Below are 21,750 nucleotides of genomic sequence, written 5' to 3' on the forward strand. Positions count from 1 at the left end.
CCTTTTCATAGCTCCTGGCCTCTGCATACACTGACCCCTCCACCTGGAATTCTGACTAGTAAATTCCCACCTATACTTCATGGCTCAGTTCAGATAGCACCTCCTCCAGGAAGTCTTCTCTGACCATCCCTAGGCATCGAAGAACCCTGATGTTTCTGTCTATCCAGCCCTGACTATATGCATTATGTTGTCAGGTCAGGGTCTGTCCCCACCTCTGTCCCCCTAAAGTTGGGGAGTTAATCCAGGGCAGGGGTGAGCTCAGCCACTACCTCACACAGTATAGGACCAGGCCCAGAGATTGCTCAGGAAGGAACCATGGGACCAAGCGTGGTGATCCGAGACAGCCCCAGCCCACAGGCTCTGGTGGGAGGCCCCTCTGCCCCTCCAGGGTGAGCATCAATTTTTCACAAGGCCCATTCAGAGGCACTGAAGCATTTGATCCCCTGTCCAGGACACTGCCTGACACCTGAGCCCTGACCCCTGGCCTGGAGCTCCAGAACACAGCAGGCGAGCAGTTCTGCTGGAGACCAGCCCCCAGCCTGGCTGGTGGGGAAGGCAATTCAACGGGGCTGGCAGGCGGCTGCCGTGGGGAGCTGCGTCTGAGCAGGGTGCCCTGTGGTTGGGCCGACCTCCTGCACCAGGGTGAGCCTCAAAAGCTGGAGCAGAGCCCAGCTTTTCAGGGCTCTGGAGGGTGGAAGGGGCATGGAATTTAACAGTACACAGAAGGAAAAAGCTACAAGATAAACTTCTTCCTGAAAATAAGAATTAGCCCACGTTTAAGTTAATTGCATTTCAAATTGACAATAGGGAAAACAAAAACTGTATTTACACTTCTATGTCCATGCTGACTTTACCTTTTCCCCACAACAACCTGGAGCGGGGGCGGGGGGGGGGGGGCATGTGGTGGTTCTTATTCCCTTTCACAGATGAGAAGTTTGAGGCACAGAGGAAGGAAGTCACTTATCCAAAGAGAGAGAAAGAAGGAGATCAAGGAATCGTGTCAGAGGCCAAAAGAGTCTCTCTCTCTCGTTGCCTCCCCAGCACGTTTGCCCCCCTGCCCCAAGGCCCGCTCAGAGACCATTCAATGGACACCCTATCCCTTGGCTCTGCCTTTCTCTCCATTACAAGCCTCTATCTGTCTAGGCTCAGGACAGTTTCATTCAGTGGCTGCTGTGGCAGGGGGGCCAGACCAGGAGGAAACAGCTGTAAGGGCAGGGGCCCCAGGATGGGCGGATCCGTGACTCCCCAGACGTCCACCACACCCTTCTCCCAGAGCCCAGGAGAGCAGGCAGCCCATGCTTACCGGGGTCCCAGCTCCCCAGTCTCAGCTGCCCACCAGACTGGATGCAGCTGCCCCTGCACGAAAGGCTCAAGAGCTGGGGTCCTGGGTCTGGGACAATCTGCTGACACACGTCCTCTCTTCCTCTGTCTTGCTCCGAGGTTCGTCACCCTTGGCGGGGCGGTAGGGGGGTGTCTCTCTGGAGCTGTCAGTTCTTTTCTGTATGACCGGCTGTCTCCCTCTCAGCGTCTCCCTCTCTTTCCCGACCAGGACAGCTGTCCAACGGCACTGCTGCCCTCTCCGCGCCCCCATCCGGAGCATTCCCTCAGGAGGCGGAGTCAGAGGGGCCTCCAAGACCTGGGTGCCCTGTGACATCAGCACAGGAGGCAGGCTGTGCTGCCCAGTGGGGACGCCCAGGCTCCCGGGTTCCTCTGCGGTGCTTCCGACCAGTGCGGGACTCGGGCAAAAGCTCCCTGGACGGCTTCAGCTGCCCGCTATTACCTGCAGTAACCACCTGCTCCCCACACGTGGCGGGCACCTCCCCCATCCCCACCCGGTCACTGATTTGCTGAGTCTCGGCACCTGCCGGCCCTCCCCCAAGCCTTGTTTTCTTCTCCTTAAATGCCTGCCTGACGCTCTCGAGAGGAAAGGATCAGGCAGGGCAGGGCAGGAGGTTGTAAGCCCCATGTTCTGGCTCTTTCTCCCCAGTCCACGCACATATACCACCCTTCCCCAGACCCACTTTCCAAGGGCTCCCCTCAGATGTGTCCCCTCAAGCTCTTCAACACTGCCCCCACACCCTGTTCGGGGGGGGGGGGGGGGGGCTGATGTTGTCCCTAATCATCCAGGAAACTTTCTCAACCCCACTGACTTGGGGCAACCCTGCCTGTGCCAGGGACACATACGAATTGAAGGGAAATAATGTGATTTAAAAGTGCGAGGAGGGGGACATACACAGGAGTACACAGTGTTATTAGCATTGGCAAAGACAGTAACACTGAGGACTCCTCGCTGAGACCTGGCATGTCCTTGTTGCTGGTCTCTGCCTCCTGCCACCCATCAATGTGGGCCTGTCTGGGGGCAACTTTGGCCCGGGCAGAGGGAGGCACTCTCCAAGCCCCCACCTCTGTAATGGAGGTGTGTCTGCAGGGAGGAGGCTACCCCCCACCAAAGAACGGGGTGGGGGGCCAAGTGTGCCACCTGGTGGGCGCAGGCAGAGCTGCCCCCTGGAGTCCCCATGGGAGCAAGGCTGAGTGTCCCGCTTCCGCCTGGAGCTGCAGGTGAGAAGCAACATTGCTCAGACTCGGGGACTCTGACCCGGCACTCCTGACCCTTGCAGGGCCCCATCTGCCAGCGTGAGCTCAGCCAGGCGGCCCTGGGCAGGGGCTGCCCCTCGCACCATCCCCACTTCTGGGCTGGCGCCTGCCACTGCCCCTTGCTACCTACCCCTCCTGCCATCACCTCCCTTGCTGAGCCTCCCGGGCTGAAGGCGGCCTGCATAGCCGGGAAAATGGAGAAACCCTGAGAGGAACACGGGGGCAGAATGCAGGCCTGATGTGAGGATGGCCCCAGTGTGGTAGGGAGTGGAGAGGTCCGCAGCAATCGCTGGTTGCCGTAACAGCAACAATCTACCCAGCACCCACGGTCATGTTCTGTGCTAAGCAGGGCTCAGCTTTCATAATGTTCTTTGCTCAAGGTCTTGTAGAGAAACCTATGAACTGACTGACCTTCATTAATTTCCCCTCACTCCCCACCCTCCCTAACCCAGTCATCACTGAATTCTGTCCACTCTACCTCCAAAATCTGTCCACTAGTTCTCCCGAGCCCCTAGCCCCCACCCCAGCTCCCTGGCTAGAGCTGACAGCATCTTCCTCCCAATAGCCTGCACTCTGGCCTCCCCACCATCCACCTGTACCCACAAACCCCGCCCCTCTTTCTGTGACTTCCTCCCTCTCTCCACAGTCCATTTGCACCAGGGGGCCGACCTTCCCTCCCAGGTCAGCTGGAAGCCCCCAGAACCCACACTGCCTTTTCAGTCACTCCCTCCACAGTGTTTGTTAGGACCACAGTGTCTCCATGGGCCTAGCGTGTGGACAGCCCCACAGATGGGACAGGCTGGTTCCCTGCGTCCCCAGTGCCTGGGGCGGGGCTTGGGACAAGGTGGGCTGAAGGAATGGTGGCATGATCCCCACGACATCTGCCCACAGATGAGCTGGAAATGTTCCCTCTACTCTCCCTTACCCACAGAGGGACAGACAGATCCAAGAAAGTCTTTCTGGGATTGTGGTTAATGTTTATTCTGAGAACAGAACAGGTCTCCACTCTTGACCCCACGGTCAGTCCTGAGGGGAGTGAAGACCACATCCAGGTGGTGTGACCGCAAGCCCTGCCCAGCGGCAAGTGGGGACCCCGAGGCCCCCCACGGGCTGAAGGGCGCATCGGGGGAATGGAGCATTTGCTCTCCCCACCCACCTTCCAGTCCTAGCAGGAAGAACTCCATCCTTACCTGCCCAGGGACCGGGCACCTTTGCACAGCCAGGAGCCAGCCTGGACCACTCAGGACAGCAAGCAAGGGCAGGGCTGCCAAACCTGTTTTTTCTTGGGGGAAAGGGGAAAGGCAGTGCCCAATCCCCAGACTGAAGCCCACACAGGCCAGCCGGTTGCTCCCGGTTTGCCTCCTAGCCCAGGTGCACATGGCAGAGCAAAGACCCGGGTGTTGGCCCCCAGGGCCCCAAGTTGGCTTATCTGGCCCTCACCTCTCCGCCCCAACTCGGGAGTCTTCACTTGGAAAAGACACTGAGTGACTCCGTGAAGGTGTATGGTGTGCTCGCATACAGAGATACATGAAGGGTGTGCCCTTACTCAGCACATGGTAGTAAGAATGCCGGCAAACAAGAACGGTGGGCCCTACTTCGCAGAAGGGAAATCGAGGCACAGGAGGTTTCAGTGACTTGCTCCTGGTCATGTGGTCCTGACCCAGCCCCAGGCCCAGGTTCTGCAGGGGAAGTCCCAGCTTTTCAAGAAGGAATCCTCTTGGCCTCCTGGTTCGCTTCCCAGCCCCTCCCGTGGCAGGGTGCCAGGGCACAGAACAGAGCCAGCCACAAATCCCCAGCAAGGCCACAGGAATTCCTGTTCTTGAACCAACTGGTTTTTTCATTTATGTCCCCCACTCTGGAACCAGAGAAGGGCACAGAAGGGACCCAAGCAGGTCGTGGCACCAACACTCACCAAGAACTGGGTGAGGCCAGCTGGCAACACATCCAAGTCGGAAACACCCTCTTCTTCACCACCCCTCTCCCCTCCCCACCCCGTGGGCCTCGTCTGAGAAGGCAGGACTTCTCCTCATCCCTATCCCCCACCCACCCCGGCAGAATCAAAATTAAAATCAGAGGACCACAGGAACTGGAGCTGAAGATGAATAAAGGGGCTCAGGCTTTGTTTTCCTTTCAAAGCCCCTGGTTGAAATTGGTAACACATGAAGAATATAAAACTTTGAAGACTAAAGGAACACTTTGGTCCAGGCAGCAAGAGGAGGGCCATAGCTCATTGGGCTGCATTCTGGGGGGGAATTTTGGGAGAGGGGCCTCTGGTCAGGTGATGGATTCACCTGTCTCCTGCCAAGCCCAACAAGTGACCTGAGCCCAGTGGGCCTGAGACCACTGCCCCAGGGTCCCTCCTCCTAGGAAAAGTCTTGCAGCAGAGAGGAGCCTTCAGGTCCCCAGGCCTCCTCACACCGTCCTGGCCACCAAACCAAGCACACGCCTTCTGGCATGAAGGCAACAGAGACAGGAAAATGCCCTTCCTCCCACAACCACTGATGCCATCCTACTAGGGGGCTTCACCCAGAGGCTAGGACAGCAATCAGAGCCTGGGGCAAGACGGCAGCCACAGTAGCTCCTCTGGGCATGTGGGCATCCACCTCGGAGAGGACCTGAGAGCAGGGGTGAGGCCCCACACAGATGCTGGGTCTCCCAGAGTGGCAGGGAGGTGCCCGGCACCACTGGGGCTCTCACGGGCGTCGTTTATTCATTTGGCAAACCTCTGTTGAATAAATAAATGGATGGGCAAGTGGACAGGATGAGAGAACGAACAAATGTCACCTACCCATTTTCCTGACTCCAGCCCAAGCAGGAACCCAGCAAGAGCCAAGAGCCCTTTCAAGGTGGCTAGCAAACCCGGTGTAGGGGACAGAGAAAGCAAGGTCTGGTTCACAGGGGCGGGCACAGGGACACCAGGGGCAAGAGTGGGGTTCGGGGACGTGGCAGATTGTGTGTAAACAAGTGACATCTTGGCACTACGTCGGCAGACAGCAGGGCCTTGGGAAAATGTTTTCAACGGATAGAATCCCTTAGCAGTAGTGACAGCTGGGGTAAGGGGTGTGATTATAAATCTCAGGCAGGAAGGCTCCTCCATGAGAAGGGAACACTTCGGGGGCCTTGGGACACTGAGGCCCTGAGAAGGGCAGAGGCCTCCCCAGGTCACAGAGCAAGTCAGTGGAAAAGCTGGGAAGAGGCCCCCAGCGTCCTGGCTCTCAGGCGAGTCCCTGGCCAGGTTGGGGACATGAGGACGGTTTAAAACTGTGGCGGCCAGGCAGGTGGGTGGGTGTCAGACAGCCATGAGGGAGGTGCTGCTGAAGACACGCACAGCGACGGTGCCAGGCAGGTCGCTGGGCTGCCGGCTGTTGCGGTCCCGGAGGTGGAGGGTGTGCAGGGCCTGGAGGTCATCGGGGTCAGCCTTCAGCTGCACCTGGCCCAAGAATTCGTCCTTCAGGACTCGGTGGTTCCAGATCTAGAAGGAGACAGAGGAACATGGGATGGGAGGGGGAGGCATCTTTAAGAGCCGGAATATAGGTCTGGCCGTACCCCTTCCAGAACCTCAGGCTTCCTCCCATCTGTCCAACTCCCTTCCACATATACAGTTAAGTGTGTTATTTTTTTTTTTAAGATTTTATTTATTTATCTGACAGACAGAGATTACAAGTAGGCAGAGAGGCAGTCAGAGAGAGGAGGAAGCATGCTCCCTGTTGAGCAGAGAGCCTGATGTGGGGCTCGATCCCAGGACCCTGGGATCATGACCTGAGCCGAAGGCACAGGCTTTAACCCACTGAGCCACCCAGGCACCCCAGTTAAGTGTGTTATTAGCACTGCGGCAGACCTTAGGTGACATTGGACAAGCGATACACCTGCTGCCCTGACTTCCCCCATCTTCAATACGAGGGCTGGATCAGCGGCCCCTACGGGTCTTTTTAGCCCCAACATCTACGGGTCTGTGATTTGATCCAGTGGGATCCAGTGTTAGGAAAACTTGGAAATCCTATAGTGGCTTCCCCAGGGGAATTGGGCATTTGTTTACAGATGGTTTCTTACCCAGGGAGGGGCTGGCCTGGGCCCAGGGGCAGAGGACTTCCCACTAATGAGCCCAGAATCATCCCATGCCCAGAACCCCGGCTTTCTGGTCCCTCGCTCTCAGGACAGCCACCCCCACTACACCGCATCTCATCTTGGTGCAAGCTCTCAGGCAGACCCATCTCTGGAGGTATTTAAGGAACAACTCCCAAGCCACTGGGGCAAAGCTGGCAAAGACGACCACTGTCCCTGGCCTAACCTTGCTGTGTCGCAAATTCTTACCAGCTAATGTAATTCGCCCGCCCCACAGACTCTGGGGCACTGGGCAGGGCAGGTAAGAGAATTCCCGAGGCCATACCATGTCAGGGAGAGAATAGGAATCAGCATGTAGTGTTCCTAGGTCCCCAACAAAAAAATCTGCCATCCTGGGCCCAGCCCCTGTGAATGGGGAAGCATCAGGTGGGGGCTGGGGGCAGGGGGGAGTGGCACGCCAGGAGGGGCCCTTGGGACGGGCAGGCTCACCTGGACTGTGATGGGCTGGCCCGGCTTCTTGCGGTAGAAGATGCCTTTCACATCATACTCAGGCGTCGAGGTACCTTTCTGCACGGCCGAGCGGACTTTGTCCCCCTCACACTTAATGATCACGTAAGAGTTGGCCCCTAGACAAATTGAGTGGGCAATGGGGTGATGGTGGGGTTGGGATAGGGGTGGTGGGGGTTGGGACAGGTGTCTGAGAAGTGAGTTCCCCTCCCCAAAGCAGAAGTCAGAGTCCTATATTCAGTAGAAGGGGGACAGAGCCTGACTCACTTCCTAACTTCCAGAAATGGGGCGGGGTGGAAGAGCGAGCAGCACACTGTCGATCCCTGGCCTCCATGCTGAGCACTCTTCTCCCCTATTCCACTTCACCAACATATCTTAATGCTTCCTCAGCTTGGAGAAAGGCCACCTCCTCCAGGAAGCCTTCCCTAAGCCGTGCCTCTCGGCTGTCTGTTCCTGTGTCTGACTGTCCCCCCGACATGGGAAGCTGCCCAAGAGCAGGTGCCCAGTTCCTCTCTAGGCACCCAGTTTCATTCCAAGGCTCGGCCCAGCATGGATGTTAGGAAAGGTTTGCTCACTCAGTGAGTGAGAGCAGGAGAATTCTGGAGGCTGGGTGTCTGTTGTTGAGCAGTGGGAAGAGGACGGGGCTGGGAAGGGGATGGAGCCACCTCCTTAGCGAGGTAGGTCCTGGAGCTTTCCCGGGGCTAACTCACCTGTCGAGGAGTCCTTGAGACCAGCAGCCCCTAGGACGTGCACCTGGGTCACCTGCTGGGGGTAGCCACACAAGGAGCTCCAGCAGGAGCGAGGGGGCTCGTCCAGGCGCAGCTCCCTGGGACAGGGCAGAGGAGGAGAAGGGTGAGGTGAGAGGGTTCAAGAAGGGGGAAGGGGAGGGGAGTAATATTTAGTCCAGACACTACTTATCCTGGGCAAACCACCCTGGGCTTCCTGCTGCTCTCTCTCTCTGTAAGGGTGCCCCATTCTGCCGGAGAGAAAAGCAATTTACTGAGCACCTGCTGTGGGCCCAGCCCTCTGCTGGGATGTTATAGGTATTATGTGTCATCTTCCCAAAGCCCTGGGTGATAAGTGACTATTACCATGCCCATTGAACAGACTATGAAGCACTGGGCTCATCAGGAGAAGGGATCTGCCCCACAGCGAGACAGAGGTGGAATGTGGACTGGCAGGACTCAGTTCCACTGAGCCCACCACACATGCTGCCTCCCAGGTCTGCCGTGGGTGCAAGGAGCTGCCTGCCAAAGTGGGAAGGCACTGTGGGGCTCACAGGGTCTGCACCCCAGCAGGGATGGAATGGTTCCAGCAGTCCACCTAGCCCAACTCAACTACTGGTGTCATGACCTTGGAAACCACCCCCCAACCATGATCCCCAATCCTGATCTGTAAAATGGAGGGGTCAAGCCCCCCACTTGGGGTTCAGGAAGAGCAAATGAGATGACTGAAAGCTTTGTAAACTGTGAAGTGCCATGCACATACAAAACATTGTCCCTTTATGTAGCCAAGAGAGGGTATGGAGGAGCAGGAGAGGGGAGAAGAAGGATGGCCATGGGTGCCATGAGCACCAGTGCCAGCCTAGGGAGGCTGGAGGGCTGGGCTCCATGCCTGGGGCAGACACGTAACATCTCTGCGGCTGCAGATTCTGGGGCAGCCTCGTATGGGAACTGGGCCCTCCCAATCGCGTCCCGAGCAGCCCCCACGCACTGGCAGTTGGAGGGCACATCAGTGAAGACCCGAAGCAGGAACTCGCCAGTGTGGCCAGGCTCGAAGGTGGTGGGGATGATGACAAAGCGGCCCTCGGGCTGGTCGGTCCGCAGGAAGACACTGCGCGAGTTGATGTAGATGGAGCTGGCAGCCCGGTGCTGCAGGCTGTGCATGCGGTACTGCCGGTTCTCCTCCACCTGCCCATGCGCACAGGGAGAGGGGGCTGGGCCACACGCAGGCCCTGCCCCCTGCGCCCCCCTCCCCATCCCCCCCCCACGGCGCCCCCTCAACTCCCACCCCCACATTCCAGTTCCGGCTCCCGTGCTCCCGCCTGTGAATAGGGTGACAGAATCTGCGTCCATGCACTGCCCGGAAAAGGCAAATGGGCAGAGACCGGGGTAGATGGGTGCTTGCCCGAGTCCCGTGGCCGGGTGAGGCCGGCACACGCACTGCACTGTGCAGTGGTGGCTGAAGGGTGCCAGGTTTCTTTTCCGGGTGACGAAAATGCTCTAAAATGGTGGCGATGCAAACCAAGAGAGACTGTGGACTCTGAGAAACAAACTGAGGGTTTTGGAGAAGAGGGGGGTAGGGGGTTGGGTGAGCCTGGTGGTGGGTATTATGGAGGACACGTATTGCATGGAGCACTGGGTGTGGTGCATAAACAATGAATGCTAGAACACCGAAAAGAAATAAAATAAAATAAAATGGGGGAAAAATCATTTGGAAAAAAAAATTAAAAATAAAATAGCAGCGATGGTCACACAACTCTCCAAATATGCTCCAAGTCACAGCACACTGAATGAGTGAGCTGTACGGCGTGTGGATTAGGTCTCAGCAAAGCCACTAAGAGTAGGAAGGCACCAGGACTCCCCTCTGGTCATGAGGTCCCTGCGGTTTCTGACTCAACGGCAGCCCCCAGAGTCACTATCAGCCCACATCACAGCCCGAGGCCAGGCAATGACGTCACCAGTTGCCAGAACATGCTAGCCAACTCCTGCCATGATGAACTGCAGCCCTATCACGTGAGGTCCCAACAGGTCAAAGTCAGGACACTCCAGCACACGGTGGACGTCGCAACACAAGGACACGCACAGATCGTCAGGACATGACCAAGCTCATCTAATGCAGGGGCTTAGCCCACATGTGGTCTCCTGAGGTTCTGGGCATGTGGGGGCCCGTGGTGTCCTGTTACGCTGTGTGCTGTCACACCCCGGGTGTCGCAACATGAGCACAGTCTCGGGCCCCGGACCAGTAGGAGCCACCAGTGGGAAGCCTGCCTGGCTCTGCCCGGGATGCCTGCTCCCAGGGCCCAGGAGAGCCTCCAGCTCAGGGGGACCCAGAGCCTCCCAGGGTGTGGCCTGACCACTGGCTGTCTCCCCCTTCCCAACCACCAAAGAGCCTGTGGGTCCTGGAAGGGAAGAAACCAGACTGAGAGCTCCCAGGGCAGCCAACCCCAGGCAGGTGGAGCCCTCTGCCGGTGTTCCAAAGAGGGCTCACACCACAGCAGGCCCAGGGCATCAGCCACTGTGGCCAGAGGGCAGGGATGAGGTCAGGGATCAGAGTGTTCTAGAATATTCTCCCCAGACCCAAGTGGCCTAAAATCCAGCTCCCTCGCTCTCCTCACCCAGAGCAGGGGACCCAGCTGGCCTTACCTTGTAGATGTCAAAGCCAATGGCCAGATTTTCACCCTTGCCATCCCGGCGGGTAGACTGTTTCGGCCGCTGCTGGATACAGATCAGCACTTCATCTTCTGGCTTCTTGACATCAAAGATGTACTGCAGGGACAGCCGAGGAAGAGAGACACTGTGGTAAGACCGTGCTGGACACGGGCTTGCCGGCTCCCTGAAGCTAGGCCGGAGCCAGGCCCCAGCTCAAAGGGGAGAGCCCGCATGAGTCACAGCACCTCTCTGAGCCTGGTCCCTCATCTATGACCCAGGCCCACGATGCCCACCCTGCGGGAGTGGCAACAAGACTTGGTGACATCTGGGAGGTTCAGCTCTGAGCCCGCATGCAGTTGGTGCCAAATGAAGGCACGCCACACATGAGAACTAACAAGCTGACAGGGTCACAGCTAATGAGGCTGCAGGGGAGACGTCCTCCCTGAGGGAGAGCCAGCCTGGCAAGCTCCCCTGGCAAGAGCAGCACCGTAGGTTCGAGTCCTCAGCTCAGCCTCCCTCTAAATGTCCTGGTAACTCTATCTCAATCTGCAGGTTGCCCAGGACCTCCCCCAAACACGCCCCCCCCCCACTAAACAGACAGGTGCACAGAGGCCTGCAGGGGGACAGGGAGGTACCCAGGGTCATGCAGGATGGTGGCAAGGGTTGGGGGTGGGATCCCTGAGCACGCTCACTTGCGGGTTCTGGAAGAAGGTGTTCTTATGATTGATGCAACCTCCACTGCGGTTCTTCTGCGGGTCCTCATGCCTCGTCCAGGCACCCCGCAGCCGGGCCTCCTCCCACGTCTTGTGGACGCTCAGGTAAGATGTGTTGATCAGGCGACACTTGATGATGTCAGTGAAGTATCGGCACACGTCCTCGAAGGTCATCCTGGCCACGGTGGGGTGAGATGGCCAGATCCCCTGACTGGCCCACCCACCCCCTCACCCTATGTGCCCTGAGCCACCACCCACACTGGGGTGTGTGCAGACGCCTGCTTCACAACTCCTCTGGCCCCAGTCTCCTGACATGTAAGACGGGACTGACCCTCACAGCAGCCGCCCCTCTCACAGCTCGTGCAGGAACTGAGGAAAGCAATCCAAGCGTGTGGTACAAATTCCAGTGGACATGAACTGGCAGAGGCCAGCTCTTCAGTTGTTAATAGTACCAAGGACGCCTGTGGCCAGCCCTCTACAGTTTATAAAGCATGTTTCCATCCATCATCAACCACAGCTGCTGGGAGGCCCAAAGACACTGGTGGCGGGAGCCCCTTGGGGAACGTGCCGCCCAGCATACCTTGGGAGCCCGGGGAAGGTCAGCTATGCCCACCCCCCTTTTGAGTGTGCACATACACGAGAATAGGCACGTACGTGCATTAAGTGTGAGCACACAGGAGACAGGCCTTACGAAGAAGCCCTTTCCCCTGATGAGGGTTCTCCACTGCTCTGTTTTAATTCAACTGACCCACGAGCCACACTGGGCAAAGCAGATTTCCTCTGCAGGAGCCCAGACCAGAGGGCCTGGGGGGGACCTGCTGTGGCTCCCCGACCCCTGGATCACTGCCATCAGCCTTTGAGCCGGCCTGGGGCCCTCACGGCATCCATGGCACTAAGGGTGCCCCGTGCCCCTCCAGGAGGCAATGGCCTATCGGGATCAGGGGTCCTGCTGAAGAATGACTCCGAGCTTGGCACAGAGTTGGGACTACTGGACGCACTAGTGGATGAATGCAGGACTCATTCATTATTGGGCTCTTTAAGCAAGGCTGCTGTCATCTTCCCATCCAACCTCCAACCCACACCCCCATACCCCCAGAGCTCCCTCACCTCCCTGAACTCCCTCTTCTCAAATCCAGTGTACTCTCTCACCCCTGGGCTGGGTGTCCCTCCTGGCCCACTAAAGGCTCCTCTGCACCCAGAGGCCAGCTTAGGGGGCAGCCACCCCAAACGGCCTCTCCTCTCCCCTCCCTGCTCCCATCAATCAGGCAGCCCTGCCGAAGGGGTCAAGGCCCCACCTGCTGGTATCCCAGCCTACTTGCTGAGGGCCCAGCTGGAACAGCTCGGAGTCCCCTGTGGTTGGCACTGGGGACCATGGGGATGATGGACCCATTACTACCCAACTCAATGCACAGAAATGGCTTGTCCAAGGCCAAAGAGCAAGCTGATGGTGGGGCATTGGCTAGAGCCCTGGCCCTGGCCTCCCCTTCGGTGCCCCCTGCCACAGACCCCGGACGCCCACCTGGGACAAGAGCTCACTCACCAGAACTCCCCGTCGTCCTGCACGGTCACACCCATCTTTTCCCGCTCACTCTTGCTCACTTTCTGCCACTCCTCCGAGCTGGCATGTGGACATGGAGAGGGAAGAGGGGGGAGCGTAAGAGGAGAGACCCCACCAGGGCCACCCTGGCAAGGGAAAGGAGGCATGAGGGCGAGCTCAGCACCAGGCCTCCATCAGTGTGGGTGTAGCTGGGGACCCCAGGGCCAGGCCCAGCCCCTCTCCAAAAAGCCTGTCTGCCACTCCCACAGGTAACCATGGGCTGCTTCCATGCCAGGGGCCAGAGGTCTGAGAGCAAAGCCACAGACTGGCGGCAAGAGCAGAATGACCCTCAGGGGAGGGGGCTACCCCACTGGAGGCCTGGGTCTGTTCCTGTCCTAGCTTCACCAGGGCCATGAGCTGAACACAGAGCAGTCACTCCCATTCTTACCCCTGGTGGTCTCCTTCCCTGCTTTCTTCCCCACTCACCACCAGGTGGGGCTCTCTGTCCCCTATAGGAATCAGCTTATCCCTACCTCCAGGTCCTTGCCCTGCAGAATCCACCCTCCACCCCAACCCACTCCCACACACACCTGCTGCAACATAAGTCTCCTAATGTCATCCTCCTCCCAAAGCCTTCTAGGCCCAGCCACCACCTCCAGGAAGCCCCACCTTTGCCCTTGCCCAAGCTCTCATACCGGGGCCCACCCACCCGGGGTCTGTGGTGTGCCCACCCTCCCATCCCTGGGCCTCACGTGTCACTCCAGGGCCCATTCCATTCCCGCTCGCCCCAGGGGTTCCGTAGGCGGATCATGTCGAGCTTCTCCGACTTGAAAAAGGCCAGTAGGCCGTGGCCCAGGCGCACCTTGCGCACGTCAGTGATGGCATATGCGTGGCCCTTCACCAGGCCACACGCCAGGCGGGCCTCCATGTCTGCTGCTGTCACTGCCTGCGGGAGGACACAGTTGCCCAGAGAGGCAAAGCCGGGTCAGCGGGTTGGTTTGCGAGGCGGGTGTGTGCCTACACCGCCCTCTACAGGACAGGGAAGGAATGACAGCCCCACACGAAGCAGAGGCTGTGGTTAGGGACTGAGCTCAGAGTTCGCAAAGCCCCCAGTGAGCAGCAGTGTGGGGTCAAGGAAGGGGCCTAAAGTGGGGTTGGCCCAGGGGTGTACTGGAGTTCACTGCCACTGGCTCAACTGTGCAACTGTTAAAACATTAGCTTGAAATCAACACGGTGAAAGTACTGACACCACAGAAATCAGTAAATGCTCCAAATCAGGGCTTTTCCTTTTTCTAGTGGTCTAGACAACACCCCACTGGTGTCTGCACTGAGCCCCAGATTCCCCACCTGGATTAGGAGTAAGTCAATGAAATAAGATGATCCTCCTGAAGCACTCGGGCCTGCGCCAGCTGCAGGAAGTAGCTCCCCCCTTTCCGGTCACCTTGTAGCTCGTGATGCCTCAAACCCCGACTAGGACCATCAGAGGTACAGACACCCCTTGCCCCAGTACAAGATGCCCATAAAAGGGGGATGCTGGTCAAACCGGAAGGTATTTCATACCATAGAAATTAGGGCACAGGGGCCTATGGCCTGTGCTGCCCAGCACTGGGGAGGGGGAAGGCCACCCCCAACTGCTCCCCTCCACCCCCCCAGGCTGAGGGCAAAGATTTAGGAGCCAATCTGAGCAGGGACCCTGCCGGGGACAGCACGGCCAGCTCCCTCCACAGTAAGGGCTGGCGAAGAAGCTCGGAAGGGCTGCCTCTGTGCTCTCACCTTGATGGAGGCACTGATGAGACCTCCCCGGCTGTGCACCTTCAACACACGCTCAAAGAGCTGGTTCCTCTTGGCCTCATCGTGGGCGAAGCCACCCTCGGTCAGGTCGATGGGCTCAGACACGCCACCTGTGAAGTCCACCAACGCATCTGCCGTGTTGCCTCCATCCAGGGCCTGGTAACAGCCCGCCAGCCTGGGGAGCAATGTGGAAAGAATTCCCAGCTCACAATCCCCAGCCAGCTGAAATTCCTCACCTCCCAGGGCATATTCTGGGGACTCAGAGAGGTCAAGCACAGCGCTAAGGTCACAGAGCAGGTCACAGCAAAGCCAACACTGTAATTCATATCACTGGCTCCTAGATCAGTGTTTGTCCCACCAAACCACACCATTTTGTCACCCAAATTCCCCTTCACCCTAGCAGCCTATCCTCCAAATTAGCAGTCCAGAAATCAAGCGATTCTTCTCAAAAGTGTTTAAAGCTCACGTAGTTTTTGAAACATCAATTATAAATAATTTACATTATTTATAACGATGTAAATGCAGAAATCGCCTAAATGCCTAACAACAAGGAATTGACTTTAGAAACTAATGCTGCATCCATGCTCTGGGATGCAAGGCTGCCGCCCAACGAAGCCTTGTGAAGGAAATCCTGTGGCAGGAAATCTCTGGTGATCGCTTGGTACGTTTGACAAAACAATATAGCTGGATTCCGGGGATGTTTCCAATGTCGGTAGGGGCGCCTGGGTCAGCTGGTTGAACATCTGACTCGATTCCGGCTCAGGTCATCATCTCGGGTTGAGATCGTGCCCGGTGTCAGGCTCCACATGTGGCAGGGAGTCTCCTGGCAGATCCCCTCCCTGTCCCTCTGCCCCTGGGCTCCAACACATGCACACACGCTCTCTCTCTGAAGATAAATAAATAAATATTTTAAAAATATAAAAAGTAACAAAAAATGAAAATGTATGCAATAGTTCATTTAAAAAACATTGAGCATGGCTGGCTGGCTCAGTCAGTAGAGCATGGGATTCCTGATCTCAGGGTCATGAGTTCAAGCCCCACACTGGGCGTAGAGATTACTGATAAATAAATAAATAAATAAATAAACAAATAAAAATAAAAACAAAAAACACTAATCGTCTACTATGTGCAACCTACCAGGTGCCAAGGGCACAACTGTAGCTTCTTCTGTGAATGTTAGGAAAAGGCTGGGAGTCTTAAATGCAGTGCTGAACGTGAACATGAGCAGCAGAATGGGATATATAACAAGACAGATTACATAAACTGAAAATCTACACATAGCTATGAAAATCTATACCTGACCTATCTTTTGCAGTTCCCCACAAAACAGCAACACAGGTTTTGCAAGGTAACCTACAAAAAAAAAGAGTCATCAAAGATGTTAAAGGAGGGCGCCTGGGTGGCTCAGTTAAGCGGCTGCCTTCAGCTCAGGTCATGATCCCAAGATCCTGGGATGCAGCCCTGCATCAGCCTCCCTGCTGGGCAGGGAAGTCTGCTTCTCCCTCTCCCACAACCCCTGTTTGTGTTCCCTCTCTAGCTGTGTGTGTCTCTGTCAAATAAATAATCTTTTTAAAAAATTTTTTAATATTATTTAAGGTTTTATTTATTCATTTAACAGAAAGGGAGAGTACAAGCAGGGAGAGCAAGAGATAGAGTGGGAGGCAGAAGCAGGCTCTCCGCTGAGCCAGGAGCCGGATGTGGGACTCAATCCCAGGACCCTGGGATCAAGACCTGAGCCAAAGGCAGCTGCTTAATGAACTGAGTCACCCAGGCACCCCTAAAAAAATATATTAAAGGAGTTGCTAAGTGGTGGTGAGGGTGTGGAGAGGACACACGAAGCACAGGGAGGGAGACAGAAGTGGGCGGCCGGGCCTTGAGAGGGAGGGGAGCGAAGGTTCCGGAAGGCAGGGAGCCTGGTTCACTCAGGTGGCCCAAAACAGAGAAGGAGAGAGGCCTGGAAAAATATGCAGGAGCACAGGCGACTTTTATTACCTTCTTCCTGGGTTTCTATATTTGCTGGATCTGCTATAAGAGACATGCATTCATTTTACAATTTTAAAAGTAAATAAATGAAAAAGCAAGCAAGCATGAATAGCGCAGCTGTTGTGGAAGACAGTCAGGCAGTCACTGAAAAATTCAAACACAGAACTCCCATGAGATCCCGCAGCTCACTCCCAGGTGTACACTGCGAAGAGCTGAGAGCAGAGACTCGTTGGGACACCTGCACACCCACGTTCACACGGTATGTTCGCCACAGCCCAAGGTGGAAACAACCCGAGTCCACCGACAGATGAATGGAGAAACGAAGTGGGGCCTATCCACACAAGGGAATTCTGTGCCGCTCTAGACAGGAAGGACACACCGGCAGCTGCAACGGAAGTGAGCACGGACAGCATCGCGCGCCGAGAAATAAACCAGACACGAAAGGGTAAATACTGTAGGATTCCGCTTATAGGATCCAGCGGGAATAGACAGGCGCAGAGACCGAAGCAGAAGCTGCTACTGAGGGGCTAGTGAGGGGCACTCCCAGAAAGGGAAGCCCCCCCACACACACCCCCACACCCCCGCCCCGCAGCTAGGGCCCTGGAGACTCGGGGCCCACCAGGGGGCGAGATTGGCTCCCTTTGGACTGAAAATGGAATCTGTCAATGTTGTGTTTTCTCGAGGTTTTTTTTGATGTTGAAAGTTGGTGTCTTTCTTTTTCCTGTCACACACACACACAGATAGTCCAAGGAGACCAACAGGTGGGTCTGGGAGGCGGAACCAGGGAGAGGTTCCCACAGAGCCTGTGGGCTGGTCTCCGACCCCACTCTCCCTCCTGCCCCAGGCCTGCCCCTGACCTGCAGGGGCCTGAGCAGGTCACTCTGCCCCAAAGCCCTCCACAGCTCGGCCAGCTTTCGCTGGGGCCCGTGCTGGGGACACAGGGCCTGGCACAGAGCAGGAGTGGGGGTCGGTGGAGACAGAACAGACGGACTGTCAGTCAGGTAGACAGATGGATGAGTGGACGAAGGGGAGCCCAAAGGGCAGGGAGGGCCCATACTCCACAACCAGCCAGGGCTCTGAGAGCCCACATCCCAGCCAGGCTGTCACGGAGGGCCTGTCAGCTTGGATCTGAGAGGAAAACCCAGCAACCCGAATGTGAGTGCTGGCTCTGCCCTCTCACGTAGAATAAGGAGAAGCTATTCTTCCCTGCGTGGGTGGGTTTTGGGGATAGGATAGGTTTTGGGGATAACAGACCTACAGTCCAGGTCTCCCTGTCCCTGCCCCCCGCCCCGGCCACAGTGCAGGCTCAGCTGGCCATGCCCTGGGTTCCCAGGCTCTGAGCGTGCTGTGTGACTTTGAAGCAGCCCCTCGCCTCTCTGTGCCGGGAGCGCGGGCTGGAGGCGCAGCCCCGCAGAGTCTGGAAGCCGAGCTGCCCCAGGCTGGCCCCCCACCCACCGGCCCCCTGCCTGTACCTACTTGGCATAGGCCTTCTCCACGAGGGCACACCAGAACTCGTTGCGGGAGCTGGAATGGCAGTAGATGAGCTGGTTGTTGACCGTGGGCAGCCGGTCGTCGATGACCACGTCCACCCACTCCCCGAAGCGCCAGAAGTGGAAGTGGAAGATGCCTGCATAGGCATTGGGTTTCTCAGGGTCCCACTCCTGCTCCTTCCAGTCTGGGATGACCTGGACAGGAAAGGGGACAGGACGGGAACACAGTGCGGGTCACATCTGGCTTCCTGAGGACACAGCGGGGGCGGGCTGCCTGGAGGGAATCAAAGGAGAAAGGAATAGTGGGTCCTGTCCCCATCTCTGCCATGAACGAGCGTGGGACTTGGGTGCACACTTCTCATCTCTGGGCCTCAGTTTCCCTTCTCTGCAGTGGTTAGGTGTAGGCTCCTGCCAGCTGTTACTCTAAGACTCTAGGAGCTTCCTGTACCCTTTCTGGTGCCTCCCTCTGCGTCCTCCCCACTCAGAAACACACCACATCCCTCCCAGCCCCCATCTGGTGACTGGTGCTGCCAGCACCCAGTCCAGCCTGAGCGGCCTCTCCTTTTACCTCAGTCCATCCTACCCAGGCAATCTGAGCTCCTACATTCTGCTAAAATCCATCTCCCGTCTGCCCCTGGCGCCAGCCTGACCAGCCCCCACCTCCCAGCCCAGAACCCTCTAACAGCACCAGCCACCACACGTGCCCTTGGCCCACACAGCAGCACAGTGATCTATCTTTCTGATCATGTCACCTCCCTGGAAACTGAGTCCAAATCCTTAAGGTGCGCTGTCCCGCCACCAACTTCCGGGCTGGCTTTTCTACCCACTCAGCCCCTGCTCCCTGCTCCAGGCTCTCTCTGCTCAGGAACTTTGCACCTGCTCTTCCTTCTTCTGTTCACTCAGCTGATTCTCACTTGCCCTTTAGGACCCACTTCCTCCTCCAGGAAGCCCTCCTTGACTTTTCAGACTAGGCTAGGACCCCATCTGTCCAATTCATGGCCCCTGGCCCTTCTCCTCGGGGACCATTACCACAATTATAACTAAACAAGCATGTGTCACCCCGCTCAATTCTGTTATTAGCACTGGAAGTCTAGCTCTCTGAGGGCAGCAAGACATCAGGCCTGGTCACTGCCATATGCCCAGCACCTTGTCCAGGGCCTGGCCCAGAGATGGTGCTCGATCAACAGGTGTTAAAATTCACAGGCATTGACTGGGTCTCTAACAATATTATTTATGGAACATCTGGGACACGCCAGGTGCCACGTCTGCAACCACCACAGATTATCTCAGTTTAATTCGCACAATAACCCTGTGCATAGATTATTATCATCTATCCCTCCTTTACAGCTAAAAAACCCTGAAGTTCAGAGAGGACAAGCAACTTGCCCAGGGTCACACAGTCAGAAATCACACATTCTTTGGAGTCAGACAGACCTGGGTTTGAAACCAGGATTCAGACTTGTGACTTGCAGACCACTCTGCAGGGGACCTGTGCTGACACTTAGGACCCAGGTGAATCAGCTATGGTCCCTGCCCTCAGGAGGCCTCTAGTCTGGTGGAAAGAGGCAAATCTGGGCAGCAGGAGGTGGACAGAGAAGGGAAATCCCCTCACCCTAGAGTCAGGTGACTTTCCGGCCCTCCCCACCATGGGACCAAGGCAGGGGCTGGGACCATGGGCAGCTCCTTCTGGAAGAAAACCACCCTCAGGGATGGGGGTGGGCATGCAGGCATCCAGGCCGAGAAACCAGAGATGCATCAGGAGGCCATAAATCCCAAGGCCCAGACCAGCCTGTGCACAGACACTTCAGCCAAAAGCCATTCCCCAAACCCCACACTCATTAAGAGGGTTTTTGTTTACACACCTCTTACCATCAACAGGGATGTTGGCAAAGACAAACGGTCCCTGTGCGACACTGGAGACCCAGCAAACGAAGCTGCCTGCGGCGGAGGTCTGCCCGAGACCAGACACAGACCGGGCTCAGCCGCCCGCCCCCCTTCCCACCACCTCTCAGGGCAATACCATGGGAAGTTGCCGGCACAGTGTTGCCCCTGAGGACCAGGGAGGGAGGCAGGATTCATACTCAGGGCTTCAGGGCCTCGCACAGCATCTGGAACCCAGCAAGAACTCGACACTGCCCGGTGGTCCCTTTTCAGTCAATTCTGTGTTCTTTTGTAAACCTCCCAGGCCAGCCTCTGCCCCAGCACCCAGCACCCTCTCTCACTTTGCTTTCAGGACAGAAAGCTGTATCAAAAATGGGGCACATGCAGGGTGGCTTATCATCCCCACTGCACAGATGGGAAGGTGGAGAGATGAGGAGCTGCCCAAGGGCACCAAGGGATAGGGAGTCCGAAGCTGAGCACACCAGCCAGGCCCATGCACCCTCCCCCACTACCACCTGGTCTGAAAGCTCTGGACTGCACGGGGGCCGGGGAGGGAGGAAGAGGAGCCCTCACAGGATGCTGGGACTACTGCTGGGGATGCAGAAAGATCATTAGCCAAACCTGGGGTTTGGCCCTGCGCCCTCTGTGGCTCAGGAAGCAGCTAATGAGGCTCTAGGGCCTGGAGATCCTGAGTCAGGGATCCCCATGGGCCTCAGTTTCCCCTCCTACATCATGGCCGGTGAACCTAGCATGGCTGGTTTCTTATCCCACACTCCCTCTGCTGCCAGCAGGGTCCTGAGCGAGAAGGAGGACACTGTGCAAGAAGGTGTACTCATACAGGCCCTCAAACTCAAAGCTTCCACACCACGTCCAGTCATACCAGGAATCAAAGAAGCAACCAAAGACCCTCAGGCCACATCACAGGATTCCAAGACCAACCTACAGAGGCTCCCACTGGCCAGAGACAGGCCAAGTGCAGCATCAGTAAGAGTAATTACTGCAATGGATCAAAACACATCAGACAGGTTCCCATCTACGAGACCACAATGATACTCACAACAAGAAGTCATCAATCACTCTTGGAGAATAGCTGGGAATCAACTCGTTTTTCTTTTAAAACTGGAAAATTAAGGGAAAGAATCAGGATTTATCCCACTGGGCCAGTGGGGAACCAAGAGCAGCAGATGAAGGGAGGTTTGTATCTGAAGATGAGCTTCAGAAATGAGGAAGAGACTAGAATATGAGACTCTCACCATTTTACGACCACTGGCAAATAATGGATTTAGCAATGGTCATGGACGGCTTCTAACATCACGAAAAAGAGAGACGAGCAGCCATCACGTGCCTCATGAGAGAGGTACACAAGGTCTCCTGTGAAGCATGCCAAAAACTTGTGCCTGAACCTCACAGAACCACTAGGGGAGGTCCGCGCTTACAGGAAATGCGGGGCAGAGAGAACACTTGAAACACCACCACGAAAACCAAGCCAACGATGGATGGAAGAAAAGGTTTAATATTGAAGAAATTTCTACCTCAAGAGTCTAGAAAAAAAAATTTCCCCAAGTAAAGGGAAAGAAAGAGTAAAGATAGCAGGAATCAGTAAAATAGAAGACACTCAAAAAATAGAGAAAATGAGGGTCCGTGTCTGGGTTCTCTATTCTGTTCCATTGATCTATGTGTCTGTTTTGTGCCAGTACCATACCGCCTTGATGGTCACAGCTTTGTAATATATGCAGTGATCCGAAGGGCCACCTACACCCCAACGTTCATACCAATGTCCACAATAGCCAAACTGGAAAGAGCCGAGATGTCCACAGATA

At 56.5% G+C, this 21,750-nt stretch overlaps 1 protein-coding gene across 2 annotated transcripts in view; it reads right to left on the bottom strand.

The window, feature by feature from the left end:
• Positions 1 to 3,561: 3,561 nt before the first annotated feature.
• The window catches only part of LOC111140078 (calpain 5), a 52,347-nt gene continuing 34,158 nt past the window's right edge, over positions 3,562 to 21,750 (bottom strand). For both annotated transcript variants that reach the window (XM_022492466.1, XM_022492467.1), the window contains exons 4-13: positions 18,036 to 18,244; positions 14,559 to 14,751; positions 13,538 to 13,731; positions 12,789 to 12,866; positions 11,228 to 11,423; positions 10,530 to 10,652; positions 8,878 to 9,074; positions 7,875 to 7,990; positions 7,147 to 7,283; positions 3,562 to 6,067 (exon numbers count right to left, since the gene is read on the bottom strand). In XM_022492466.1, the coding sequence (XP_022348174.1) occupies positions 5,885 to 6,067; positions 7,147 to 7,283; positions 7,875 to 7,990; positions 8,878 to 9,074; positions 10,530 to 10,652; positions 11,228 to 11,423; positions 12,789 to 12,866; positions 13,538 to 13,731; positions 14,559 to 14,751; positions 18,036 to 18,244 (1,626 nt within the window). In that variant the 3' untranslated portion in view covers positions 3,562 to 5,884. The remainder of the gene's footprint in view (positions 6,068 to 7,146; positions 7,284 to 7,874; positions 7,991 to 8,877; positions 9,075 to 10,529; positions 10,653 to 11,227; positions 11,424 to 12,788; positions 12,867 to 13,537; positions 13,732 to 14,558; positions 14,752 to 18,035; positions 18,245 to 21,750) is intronic.

The sequence above is a fragment of the Enhydra lutris genome, unplaced genomic scaffold, assembly GCF_002288905.1.
Source record: "Enhydra lutris kenyoni isolate GAN:26980312 unplaced genomic scaffold, ASM228890v2 scaffoldscaffold152, whole genome shotgun sequence".
In the NCBI taxonomy this organism is placed as follows: domain Eukaryota; kingdom Metazoa; phylum Chordata; class Mammalia; order Carnivora; family Mustelidae; genus Enhydra; species Enhydra lutris.